The sequence below is a fragment of the Lethenteron reissneri genome, chromosome 43 (genome assembly GCF_015708825.2).
Source record: "Lethenteron reissneri isolate LAM-NWPU_2019-01 chromosome 43, ASM1570882v1, whole genome shotgun sequence".
NCBI lineage: Eukaryota > Metazoa > Chordata > Hyperoartia > Petromyzontiformes > Petromyzontidae > Lethenteron > Lethenteron reissneri.
In genome coordinates this window covers 5100858-5113033 of record NC_083821.1, presented here as the reverse complement: position 1 = coordinate 5113033, position 12176 = coordinate 5100858, and the positions used below count along the sequence as shown (strand labels likewise).

The window sequence follows — 12176 nt, the reverse complement described above, 5'->3', positions numbered from 1 at the left end:
TTTGGGGTCTTTCTCCTGCACCTCCGGTTAGCGCGGTTGGCTACGAACGGTGCGAAAGAAGTCCAACATACGCGCATACACTGGCAAATCTATACCTGCATATAGCGCTCATCTGTTGCATGGGATTGAGTGAGCCCGTGCCCTTGGATTCATCGGTCATCCGCCCCTCCTCGTCCTTCACGTTCATATCGCAACAACAACAACAACAATAAAAACGCTCTTCGAGTCGGCCAAAAAATGTCTTCAACATACCTCGGCTCCACCCGGCTACCTCATGAGCACGTGCACCTTTGTTACCACCCCCCCCCCCCCCCCCCGTTCGTCGTGACCCCTCTCGCCGCGCAGGCTACGGACACTCTGCCCCCGGCACCACGGAGGGCAAGGTCTTCTGCATGTTCTACGCGCTGCTGGGCATCCCGCTCACGCTCGTCATGTTCCAGACCCTCGGCGAGCGGATGAACACATTCGTGAAGCACCTCCTGGAGCGCCTCAAGTGCTGCCTGGGTCTCCGCGAGACAGAGGTGTCCACGCAGAACATGGTGACGGTGGGGCTGCTGTCGTGCGCGGGCACGCTGTGCATCGGCGCGGCCGCCTTTTCGCATTTCGAGGGCTGGACCTTCTTCCAGGCGTACTACTACTGCTTCATCACGCTCACCACAATCGGCCTGGGCGACTTCGTGGCACTGCAGAAGAACGACTCGCTGCAGCGGGAGCCTCCCTACGTGGCCTTCAGCTTCATGTACATCCTCGTGGGCCTCACGGTCATCGGCGCGTTCCTCAACCTCGTGGTGCTGCGCTACCTCACCCTCAACACCGAGGACGAGAAACGCGACTCCAATGAGCGAGAGTCCCTGCGCCTGGCGGCGGACAACAACCACCAGCAGCAGCAGCAACAGCAGCAGCAGCATCAGCAGCAGTACGTCATCGACGGAGAAGAGACTCGCAGCAACGGGAAGGCGGTGATCATGCCCACGGCCACCACCACCGCCACCAGCATCAGCAGCGGCACGAGCAGCGGCGTGGGTCGGTACCACGGCGCCGCGGCGCGCAACGAGGCCGGGCTGCGCTACGCGTGCCCCCAGCGGGGACACGTGGAGCGGCTCTCCCCGCCGTCTCGGCCGTCGGCGCCGCAGCAGCAGCAGCAGCGCCTCAACAGCAGCGCAGCGGCGCTGGTGCACACGGGGGCGTCAGCGTCGCACCTCGACGCCGGCTTCGGACGGAGCTCGCGGGGGGCCCCGCCAGGCGAAGAGCCCCCCACGCCGCCGATGGCCTCGTCCGCGCTCAGCTCGTGCTCGGGCCTCTGCGGCTCATGGAGGGAGTGCAGCGGTAGCAAGTGGAGGCTGCTGGGGATTAGGCGACGCTCGCTTTGATGGCGGTGGAGCGTACGGTGCGCGCTGTGTGTGTGTGGCACACGTGTGTGTGTGTGCGATTGTGGCATACACACGCACACACACACGCGTTTTTGTGTGTGTGCGTGTGTGGCATACACGCGTTTCAACAGAGAGTTTCCCGCGGTGACGGTGAATGCTGAACGCGATCGCGTTCCTCTGCATGGCAGTGTTGCCTGCACTTACGAAGCTGTGACTTCAGACGACTTACGTGATGAAATTGAAGCGGTTGAATGTTCCCCGCCACCCCCCCCTCCCTACGCAATCCCTCATCTCCGCCTCCAATTTGAGCTCTCAAACGCGACGGCATTACAAGTTTGAAACTGTAAAAATAAACCATTGACTTTGTTTTAGATCTTTAGAAGCACACATGCGGGTAAGAGAAGATTAAGAATGAAGGTGGCGCAAGGTTCTTTAAATCTACAAATGTATTTAATATTTTGTTTAAACCACTTGAGAAACCAAGAGACAATGAGAGTCGCGTTTTCAAGGGTGACCTTGGGGATACGTCTACCGATAAGTGGCGATGATTGCTGCGCTAAATTCCAATTGAGTAATTTGCGGGGTCATTTTTGTTTTTCGTTTTGCCAAATTTGGACTCAGACGCCAGCACTTACGAATGTCCTTCTCGCGCAATTTAAGTCAGGACATGTTTAAGGTCCAACCGCGTAGTATTATGATGGTTATTACACCTGCAGTATCAACCAGGGTGGCCACTGGATTCGAACCGCGAACATCTGCAACAAGTAGGCCACTTCAAGCCGCCAATAATGCATTGAAGTAAACGTAAATGTAAAGCGGTTTTTCGCCGATTGACACATATTGCAGCTCGCAGCATGGATCCACGCTTATGAGGACTCATCAGTGGGCCAGCCATAGCCAAGTAAAAGAATCAATGATCTCCCAAAGTGTGTGTTTTTTTATATATCGGTCAGATAACCACATGAGCCATGGGGCACCCATTACCATTGCAGCAACGTTGGAAAACCATCCGTCACGCTGCCTGAGCGATGTATAATAGCGAAACTAGAAAGGCTGAAAAATTATTTAACCATTTTATCTTTTTTTATAGGCTTCTTCTGACGGCGTGAAAACGCAGTGGGGTACCTTAAGCTCAGAATGAATGCTCACGCACATATCTTGCACTGTGCGTTGCTGCCGTCCCGTGGTTCGCGTATGGATTGCACGCGGCATGTTGTTTGAACCAACAGCACGAGCATGGCTTAGTCCGCTCACTCGAAGCTCAGACTGTGTGGGCCGTGCCTGGGTGGCGTTTTGTGATTTAAGCCCCTTTAGCCATGGGCCTGGAGATTGCTTCTAGGCACCACCCAAGGGTGGCAAATGCTAACGCATAATATTTTTTAAAACAAGTGATCACACAAGTCCAACGTTGTAGCTTTTTTTGAAAGAAGAAAAATTTAATTATTTGGGCACCGTCATGTGTTTGATATAGAATATAATTTTATAAGAGAGAGAGAAAAAAAACCGGTCGTGATATGAAACATCGATGGAATACGACAATGAATAGCAAGTGTGTGTATATTAAACAGGCGGTCAAAAAAAAAAACGCTTCGCTTTCTGCCCAAGGACGGATACTGCCCATTGATGGACACTTGACAGCATTTGCTACCCCAGCTGGTACCGGACATCCCTTGGCGAACGGGCTCATAGAGTGGGCAACCGCGCACGAAGGTGACAACCATAACGATCTCGGTCAACGGGCCCGATGATGCAATTAACCCACGTGGCCCACTAGAGCTCGATTGGGACATTTAAGTTTGTGTTGCACCTAAGGCGACGTTTCGCGCGCGTCATTTGAAAGACGCTTTCACGTTGGACGTTTCCCAGATATTGACGGGTTTTATTGAGCGAGGGCAATTGATGGTTTCGCGATTGTGTGTATTGTTTTAGTTGTTGTCCTGCGTCCTCAAAGTGCATCGCCATGTATCCCACGCACGTGTGGTTTGTATTTTACATTCGTATTACCGGACCATATTCTCTGAATTGTGAGATACACCTCCATCCCGCCTAATTTAAAGCAAGCGTGCGGGGGCGAGTGTTATAATTTGGTTAATGTCGTTGTGCAATGTGTGTTTGCGTGTGAGACCACATTTATTTTACTGCATTGAAACCGGGCATGTGTCTGCATTGCGTATTACTTTTCCAGAGCTCTTATAATAATCCGGAGAATTCGGCAATCATCATGGAAACAGCTTCGGCTCAGGGTCTTGCTATTCACGTTGAATGACTCATCTCCAACTTGGCGTCAGAGAAATTATGATACGGGCGACAAAAGGCAAACGTTTAACAAACAACGATCCAAACAACAACAGCCCAAACAACAACAACAACAGCAACAGCGCGCGTTATACTAAATCCCTGCCAGCACAAACGTCCCCGAACGCAGGGGAAGAATGGCGAATTAGAACTGTGGGGTTGGTGGGAGCGGGGATAAGAGAGGGGAGGAGGGAAGCTGAGCAAGGGCAGGAGAGTGAGAGAGAGAGTAATCGAGAATGGGCCTCTGAAGGCGCAGGGGATAAGCGAGGGAGGTTGTTAGGAGATAATTTAACGTAGAGGGAGGGCGCATGTGGAGGGAGTTCCAAAGGTTGGGGGCACAATAGTTATGTAGTACATTGGCATTCTTTTTAATTAATAATATATTATGTATGTTGAACTTCGTTCGCACCGTACGTAGCCAACCGTGCCAATCGGAGGTGCGGGGGGAATGACAACGAACTAAAAACTAAAACTAACTCAACACAAAAAAGCAGTTTTACAGAAGTGCATAGCTCCAGTGGCTTGCTAATATCGGATGTAGTGACTTGCTGTGTATAGACTGGGCACAGGTGTGGTGAGTTGTTGTGTATAGACTGGGGACAGGTGTTGTGAGTTAAGAGATGTAGACAGAGCTTTAAGGACAGAGCGTAATTGACATCGACGTGAAATTGATTGCTATGTTGATTAGCACCTGAATTTGAGCTGATATTTGACGCTTCCAATATTTGTACGTGACGCAAACCTCGGGCTGCTTGGGGGCCCTAAGTTTTGGCTTGGTTCGCTAATGCGTGTGTTGTGTTTAGTTTGTTTTTCCATTACGCTATATCCACTGTAAAATACGTGATTACGTTTGATTTTTTTTTTACAAGCAGCTTTGGTCGTAAAACATAATTCATGTGCAAACCGCTGCAGTGTTTTGTATCCAATAGAGCTTAACACACACACTTTGCTTGTATAGCAAATACAAAGCTCCCACATATTTAGCCTTTAACAGACTGTCGGGGCAAGCGCGTGCCGTCAGCGTGTAGCCATCTATTGAGACCGATACGGCACAAGAGGGGGTGGGTGAGTAGTTTGGTTCGTCCACGTGTTGACGTGTATTTACTTTCACCGCTGCCAACACGCAGTAGCAGCATCACCAAACCACTTGGCATTTGAACAGGAATTGGCGGACCGTGGTAGAGTTCAGTTTGGAATCCCTAGGATACATTTACCGTGTTCTCCTAATTAACAGGACGCAACGGTTTATTGTTTAAATGATGGTACTGTATAGGAAAGCGAAGCGTTAGAGAGTTCCTCTCATAACCCGCGACTGCCTCGTTATGCGTGGTGCCTGACAATTGGCAAATCAACAACAAAACGAACGCGGACGACGAATGCGGTCGCCTTTCGATGAATACCCTCGTCGTGTCATCATTTGCTGCAGATAATCTTGGGAGAGCGTGACTGCCAGCAGCTGTTTGCATGCCAAACGCGCGGTTTTGCAGGTTAATGTGACAATATCACCTCTCTCTGCTTGCTCAAACACAGTCGCGCCGTGCCCAGCGAATTCACGGCGTATTTACTTAACCATTGCTGCTCACGGAAATGTTAAGTTAGAGACACAGTTTTGGGCCACCCGCTGCTGGATAAATGGCTCCCCATGCGGCCTTAGTCTCGGGGTTACTGACTACATCACCCCTCGAGTGACGTGCCGGCCTTCACAGGTCGCCAACAACACTTGCCCTTAACAGTTTCCTGAAGACGGCTGCTTGCGTTGTGGCCGAAACGTCGTGAGAATTATTTTATTTTATTATGTTTTATTTTTATTATTTTATTACTTCCCTTCTACGTGACTTTACCGAAAGAACCAAGAAGATGGATCCCTGCAGTCACGAAAACTTTAAATCGAAATTTAGTTTCTTGAAAGTATACGGGGGATTTTTTTCGCATTTTGTTTCACGGATATTGGGCCACATCACTCCATCATGCTGCGCTGGCCTTCATGTGTGCACTCTCCTCTGTCTGTTAAAGGCTACATGGTGGCATTGCGTCTATGTCCAACGTGAATTACTGTGGTGTGTTGCTATCTATACGTCACGTGATACTCACACACACACACACACGGTGTCATCTCCCTGTGTTCCACTCATCAGAATCCGCTCTCCTAAGTCACATGGGACCAATCATCAGGCTTGTGCGGCGTGTATAGACTACATGATGCATGTGAACGCAGATGACCGATACATGTGTCAATACTTTTAGGGGTGGTTGTGCGACACCAGGGTTGCAGTTTGTGAGCCTCTATTATCAGGCGTGGCTCTGCACGTGTCCCTACACATGTCAATTACGCAAGCAGCATGTGACTAAACGTACCGTGCACTCATTAATTTCGCTAATTGCCTCGACTACTGTGAGGACTATCGCATGCCAGTATAGTTCAGCTGCGTGTTCTTTTGTGCAACATTAACCAGAGACCATCAGCACGTTCAAACACAATTCATTATCAGACATTTGGCTGATTGGGCCATTTCAGGAATAATTACACTGGTCAACACACTTTTTCTGGCATAAGGTATTCCAATGGTTTTATAGTAATTTTGGGGTGCTGATTCCAGTTTTTGTCCATCACATCAGGTATTTGAGATATCAAATATTGCACGTTCAATAAAAACTGCAGAAGAAAAATATTAAATAAATGTGGATATCTTCATAAAATGATATTATAAACACACTATCCTAAAAATACAGCACCATATTTTAACACTAAAGCGGTCACTGACTCGCAACAACTTGCAATCATAAGTGACAGAGTTAATTTCGGGTAAAATCAATGAAAATGGGGTAAGCCGATAGCATAATAAGTAAACCCGTAAAAACAAAGTTTTTCACTCTAAATCCTTTATATGCGTGGCGGCTAGAGTCCTCTCGTCCTCTGGCTTGAGATGGCTGCCACCTATGGGTCAGATGATTGTCTGCAGTATTAAACAATTGGTAATTAAATATAATATTTTTGTCCTATAAAGTGTAAAATTTTTGAAAAAAATTTTCACGAACATTAATTGTCATGCACAACGAGTCTGTGTGGAAAATGTCAACTCGATTGGATCATGGGAAGTGGGTTAAAAAACGACCGAAAGATTTACACGGCCGTAAGCAAGCAAGCAAGCACGCAAGCAAGCAAGCGAACTTAATATACATGATTTAAAAATGATGTGATATAGCAAATCTGACATCAGATTTGGAATCAGCACCCTGAAATTAGTCTAAAACAGCTGCAAAAGTCCAGGCCAGAAAAAAATGTTGTTGTTTTGACCAGTGTTATTTATCCGACTGAGCATTGAGCCCACGGCCCAAACATGTCTCATAGGTACCGCTCAGGGTGGCAAATGCTAACAATTATTTTTTCGAAGCATTGTATCTATGGATGGCAGCATCCGCATGACAGCGAAGTTACCGCGGTGGCGTTTAACGAGAGGACAATATAATTGCCATGGGTGACGTGGTGTGCTCGACAGAGAGATATACTCATGTTGTAAGAAAGTAAACGCGCGCAGTGTCATTAGAAACAACTTACGGAATACGAAAATGTGAGAGGAAGCATGTCTATAAACAGACGGCGTGTGTAGGCTGTTTTATGCCCACTCTGGACACTGTCCAAGTTGGACACTGGTAGCATTTGCCACCCCCCAGCTCCCTCTCTGTTCATGGTCTATCACAGGACTTTGTGCGTGAGTCACGCCAGCTCGCCGTTTAACCATGGGACTGGATGACAACATCGAAAGCTCGCCCAGCGCTCAATCGAACGCGCGCGTTTGCGTTGCCTGATTTCTCACCAACTCACCAGGGGAAGAATGCCTTCTTCGGCGTTGAGAAACTCCCCGTGTTTAACAAGAAAAAGAGAAAAGACTTTAAAAGTTGAACCGCCGTAAATGCTCTTCGCCTAGGAGGAGGCGGCGGTGCTACAACGGCTGATGAGTGCGCCCCTAACCCTGAGCCACTTTACAACGGATGAGAATGCTCGACTCCGACTTGCCGCTCGTAAATCTACCAAAGCGCCTCGAGGCGCACGCTACCACGTGTCGAATCGCGTGTGTGTGAATCCACGATGGAGGTTTTTTTTCCCCTTCATTTTATTTCGCGCATTGCATTTAACGGGTGCGCACCGACATTGCAGCCACGTGCGGCCACCACATTGACCGTCAGCGTTCTTGTTTTAAAGAATCAATTATGTCGATGCATATCGCGGCCCCATGAATCGTCGTCACGCCTCGCGTCGTCGCGGACGGGAGCGTGCTGCTCGTGACGAGCAGAGAGTTGGTCATCACCATGGGGTCTCGCGTCGCTTGGATGTGGGTTAATATTAGAGAGGGTCAACACGAAGTCGTTGGTTAGGATCAGTGGGAGGATAAGTACTCATGGCTGTTTGCTTGGAGTTATGGTGAATAAGAGGGCCATTCCTTGTCGCTATAATTTGTTTGGATAATCTGCACTGCTCCCAAACCGCTTGCTTCTCCCCATTTAAACTTAGCACCTTTTCAGTTTCCTATCCGATGTCCGCACCACGTGGTGCGTGTTGTGTGTGTGTGGGGTGCGTGTGGCGCGTGAGGTCATGTGGTGCGTGGGCTCGTGTGGAGTCGTGTGGTGCATGGGGGCATGTGGGGTGTGGGGTTGTGTGGTGCATGGGGTCGTGTGGGATCGTGTGGGTTTGTGTGGGATCGTGTGGGTTTGTGTAGTGCATGTGTTGTGTGGGGTCCTGTGGCGCGTGGAGTCGCGTGGGGTGAGTGTGCTGCTTGTGCCCAGGACGCTGTAACTTGATTGTACATCGGCGTCGTTAACAGAGACGCCATGTGTGTGTGACAAACGCATCAGAATGGCACGGCCTCTCGCAGTGGGTGGCTAAGAGCTCTGGATGGCCGGTTAAATTTTTCTACGTAACTTAACGTAATATTTTGGCGTGGTTCCGCATACTTTGTTTATTTGCGTGGTCAATTTCTACGGGGATCTGCGCGGTTTTCAGAGTTGTTTGTGAGCTCGATTTTGAAAACGCAGTCGCTTTTTACACATTGCGTAATGTTGGCCACTCAATTGCTCCTGAGACCAAAACAATGCCATCGGCATTTGGACTGAGCATCCATTAAATCCTTACACCCCATCGATGCAACCGATCCGACGCGACCGCTGACATCGAGTGCGTCATTGGCGCTCGCCTGCAATAACTTACAGCGTGTGGGCGTTGTTGGATCGCATATGAGATGGGGCAACGTCATGCGCTCGAGATACCTGCAGTTCAAGGTGCTGTCCGTTTGGGGGCAGCACGCACGCAGATTGGCTAAATCGTTCGTGAAAGAGGCCCTCCTGGAAAAAGAAAACTAGCCTTTGCTTGACTTCCTGAGCATTGTCGCGGGTGAACAATTAAATTGATTGTACATATGACTCCGTTAATCTCCGAAATAACTCATTTGTATTTTTCACACTTTGCATACAATTATCGGCATAAGATTCCAATTGCGTGGGTGTTGAGGGCCAGCCCTTGTTTGAAGAGAGGCGCGTTACCCACAGCTAAAGTATCCTAAAAAAACAATTGAGATTTTGAGAGAATGGTCAAATGAACGTATACGTAAATGAGACCTGTAATCAAAAAGGGGAGAGGGTATTTTGGCCGAGCATCTTCCCCCTTTGGCCAGACGTCTCGGAACAGGTGTGAGTCGTGTACCCACAGGAGACGGCTACGCAGTCATTAATTCGATGCACATTGTGATGTATCACAAAGGCTCGTGCCAGCCGAGAAAAATCTGACTTCATATCAACCTCACCATCATTGAATTGCCTGGACCAGCACCAGGAACTGAATGTACGCATTGCACCTCGTCGAATATATCCAGGTTATGTAAAAATGTATGTAAAAAAAAGCTAAGAAAAGTGGGTTGTAATTTAAATAGGGAGAATAAAATTGTAGTTTTTTTTTTCTATATGCTGCAACAATGCACTATTGTACGATGATGTCCTAACTTGCGGTGTGTGTGGGTGACGATGGCGCCACAGAGCGTCAAGGGGGTGTTTCACTGTATTATATAACCTGTAAATGATGCTTGTTTTCTATCAGGCTTTGCAATAAAGAGAGACGTTATTTACGCAGCGACAAAAAGAAACCTGGCTGCGATGCACACAAAAAAACAAATATTTCGCTTTGTTCTCATTCAGCGCTCGGAGTTGGCGGAAGGTCACAAGTTCGAATCCTGGTTCTTAATTAAGTTTTTCTTTTTGGGGTTAGATCACGTAAATATAAATGCGTCGTTAAACCCACAACCACCCGACACAGCCAATTTAGTAAAGGCTTACCACGTAAACAAAACGTGCCAATTCGTGAGTACATCTGCACAGCAATGTGTTGGAGAGTAAAACCCACAACGTTTACAATTCGAGTACGACGTTTCGCTGGTGATTACAGCCAGCTTCGACAGGCGATTGGCCCGGAATTGCGAACACGTCTTCCTGTTTCTGTCTTAAATCGAGGAGTAAAGTTCATGTCACACCCTGCTTGTGGAGGTTGACTCAGCCCATCAGCCCTTCCGGACTCCATATAAAATAATCACCGTAACTCTTTGTCGGGAATTCACCACCGTTGTCCTCTATGGATAGAATTGCCCCCCTCCCCTCTGCCACCCGCCATGCGAATGTGGAATTACCACCACTGGTTCAGGGCTGTAATCAGGAGATGAACGCCAATATCTCAATGTTCATTTCAGAAGAACATCACCGACTCAAGTGCTATTCAAACTACAATCGTAGCAGAGCACGTGGTTTCGAGACGATTCTTCCTTAGAAACGTTATTATGGTGACCATATTCTGCGCTAAGCCTCTGTATTTATTTAAATCGCGCATGTACTAATGTTTTAAGATATGCAACAATGCGTCGAGTTTAAATCAATTATCGCGCTCAAATAATCATTCAGTCAATATTTTTCCACTCAAATATGTTGCATACAATAGGTTAAACCTAGCTCACGCAGACACTGCACGTACTGCTCTTTCGATCGCAATCGAAACGTCGTATTCTATTATTTAATTTATTTTCTTTCCACGTGACTTTACCGAAAGAATCAAAGAGTAATTCCTGCAGTCACGAAAGCTTCAAATCAAGACGGCACGTACTCTTCAAATAGATAAAGGTACAGCCCTGCAATTGCGTGCTCGGGGCCTACTGCTGGAAACAAAAACATCTCCCACTCGAGGGAGTGTTTGAAGGTTACCTGGCTTCCTCGTTCCCGTTGGTCAGATGTCTTAGAAGAGATGGGAGTTACTCACACTTTACCCCACCACAAGCCGTCCGCCGATGGACTACTGCGCTGAAACCCATCAACGCCGCTGCTTGGGAGGGCAGTGGCGCTGAGAGAGGATTTCAGAAACTTGCGCTGGGAGACTGAGAATCAAATTGAAATTCCAATGTGCGAACCATGGCAGCTCCAGTCCCACTGTTTAACACAATGTAAACAAAAATATATATTTAGTTCTTTCGATGAAGCCACGTAAATAGAAAATAATACAAAATAAAAAAATAAATTAAATTAAAGCAAAAAATCACGACGTTTCGATCGCAACACAGCGGTCTTCATCAGGCCATCGAAACGTCGTGGTTTTTTGCTTTTAATTTTAATTTAAACATTTTTTTAATTTTATTTTCCATTTACGTGGCTTAACCGAAATAACCAAAAATATATAATTTTGTTCACACAGCGGTCTTCATCAGGCCATCGAAACGTCGTGGTTTTTTGCTTTTAATTTTAATTTAAACATTTTTTTAATTTTATTTTCCATTTACGTGGCTTTACCGAAATAACCAAAAATATATAATTTTGTTTACACAGCGGTCTTCATCAGGCCATCGAAACGTCGTGGTTTTTTGCTTTTAATTTTAATTTAAACATTTTTTAAATTTTATTTTCCATTTACGTGGCTTTACCGAAATAACCAAAAATATATAATTTTGTTTACACAGCGGTCTTCATCAGGCCATCGAAACGTCGTGGTTTTTTGCTTTTAATTTTAATTTAAACATTTTTTAATTTTATTTTCCATTTACGTGGCTTTACCGAAATAACCAAAAATATATAATTTTGTTTACACAGCGGTCTTCATCAGGCCATCGAAACGTCGTGGTTTTTTGCTTTTAATTTTAATTTAAACATTTTTTTAATTTTATTTTCCATTTACGTGGCTTTACCGAAATAACCAAAAATATATAATTTTGTTTACACAGCGGTCTTCATCAGGCCATCGAAACGTCGTGGTTTTTTCCTTTCATTTTAAAAGTTTATTAATTTTAACTTAATTATATTTTTTTATTTTCTATCTACGTGACTTTAGTGAAAGAACCAGGAATATAAATTCCTGCTGTCACGAAAGTTTTAAGTCAAAATATAGTTTTATGTATCCTAATATATATTTAAAAAAACATTTTAAAACATTCTAATTTGACCCTGGCGAAAACTGTCAAAGTTAGAGCGCTCATATGAGCATCGTGCTGTGCT

At 46.6% G+C, this 12176-nt stretch overlaps 1 protein-coding gene across 1 annotated transcript in view; it reads left to right on the top strand.

Moving 5' to 3' along the window:
- LOC133353215 (uncharacterized) overlaps positions 1-9822 on the top strand; it is a 31738-nt gene extending 21916 nt beyond the window's left edge. The window contains exon 3 of the mRNA XM_061569289.1: positions 346-9822. Coding sequence (XP_061425273.1) covers positions 346-1370 — 1025 coding nt within the window. The 3' untranslated portion in view covers positions 1371-9822. The remainder of the gene's footprint in view (positions 1-345) is intronic.
- Positions 9823-12176: the final 2354 nt, after the last annotated feature.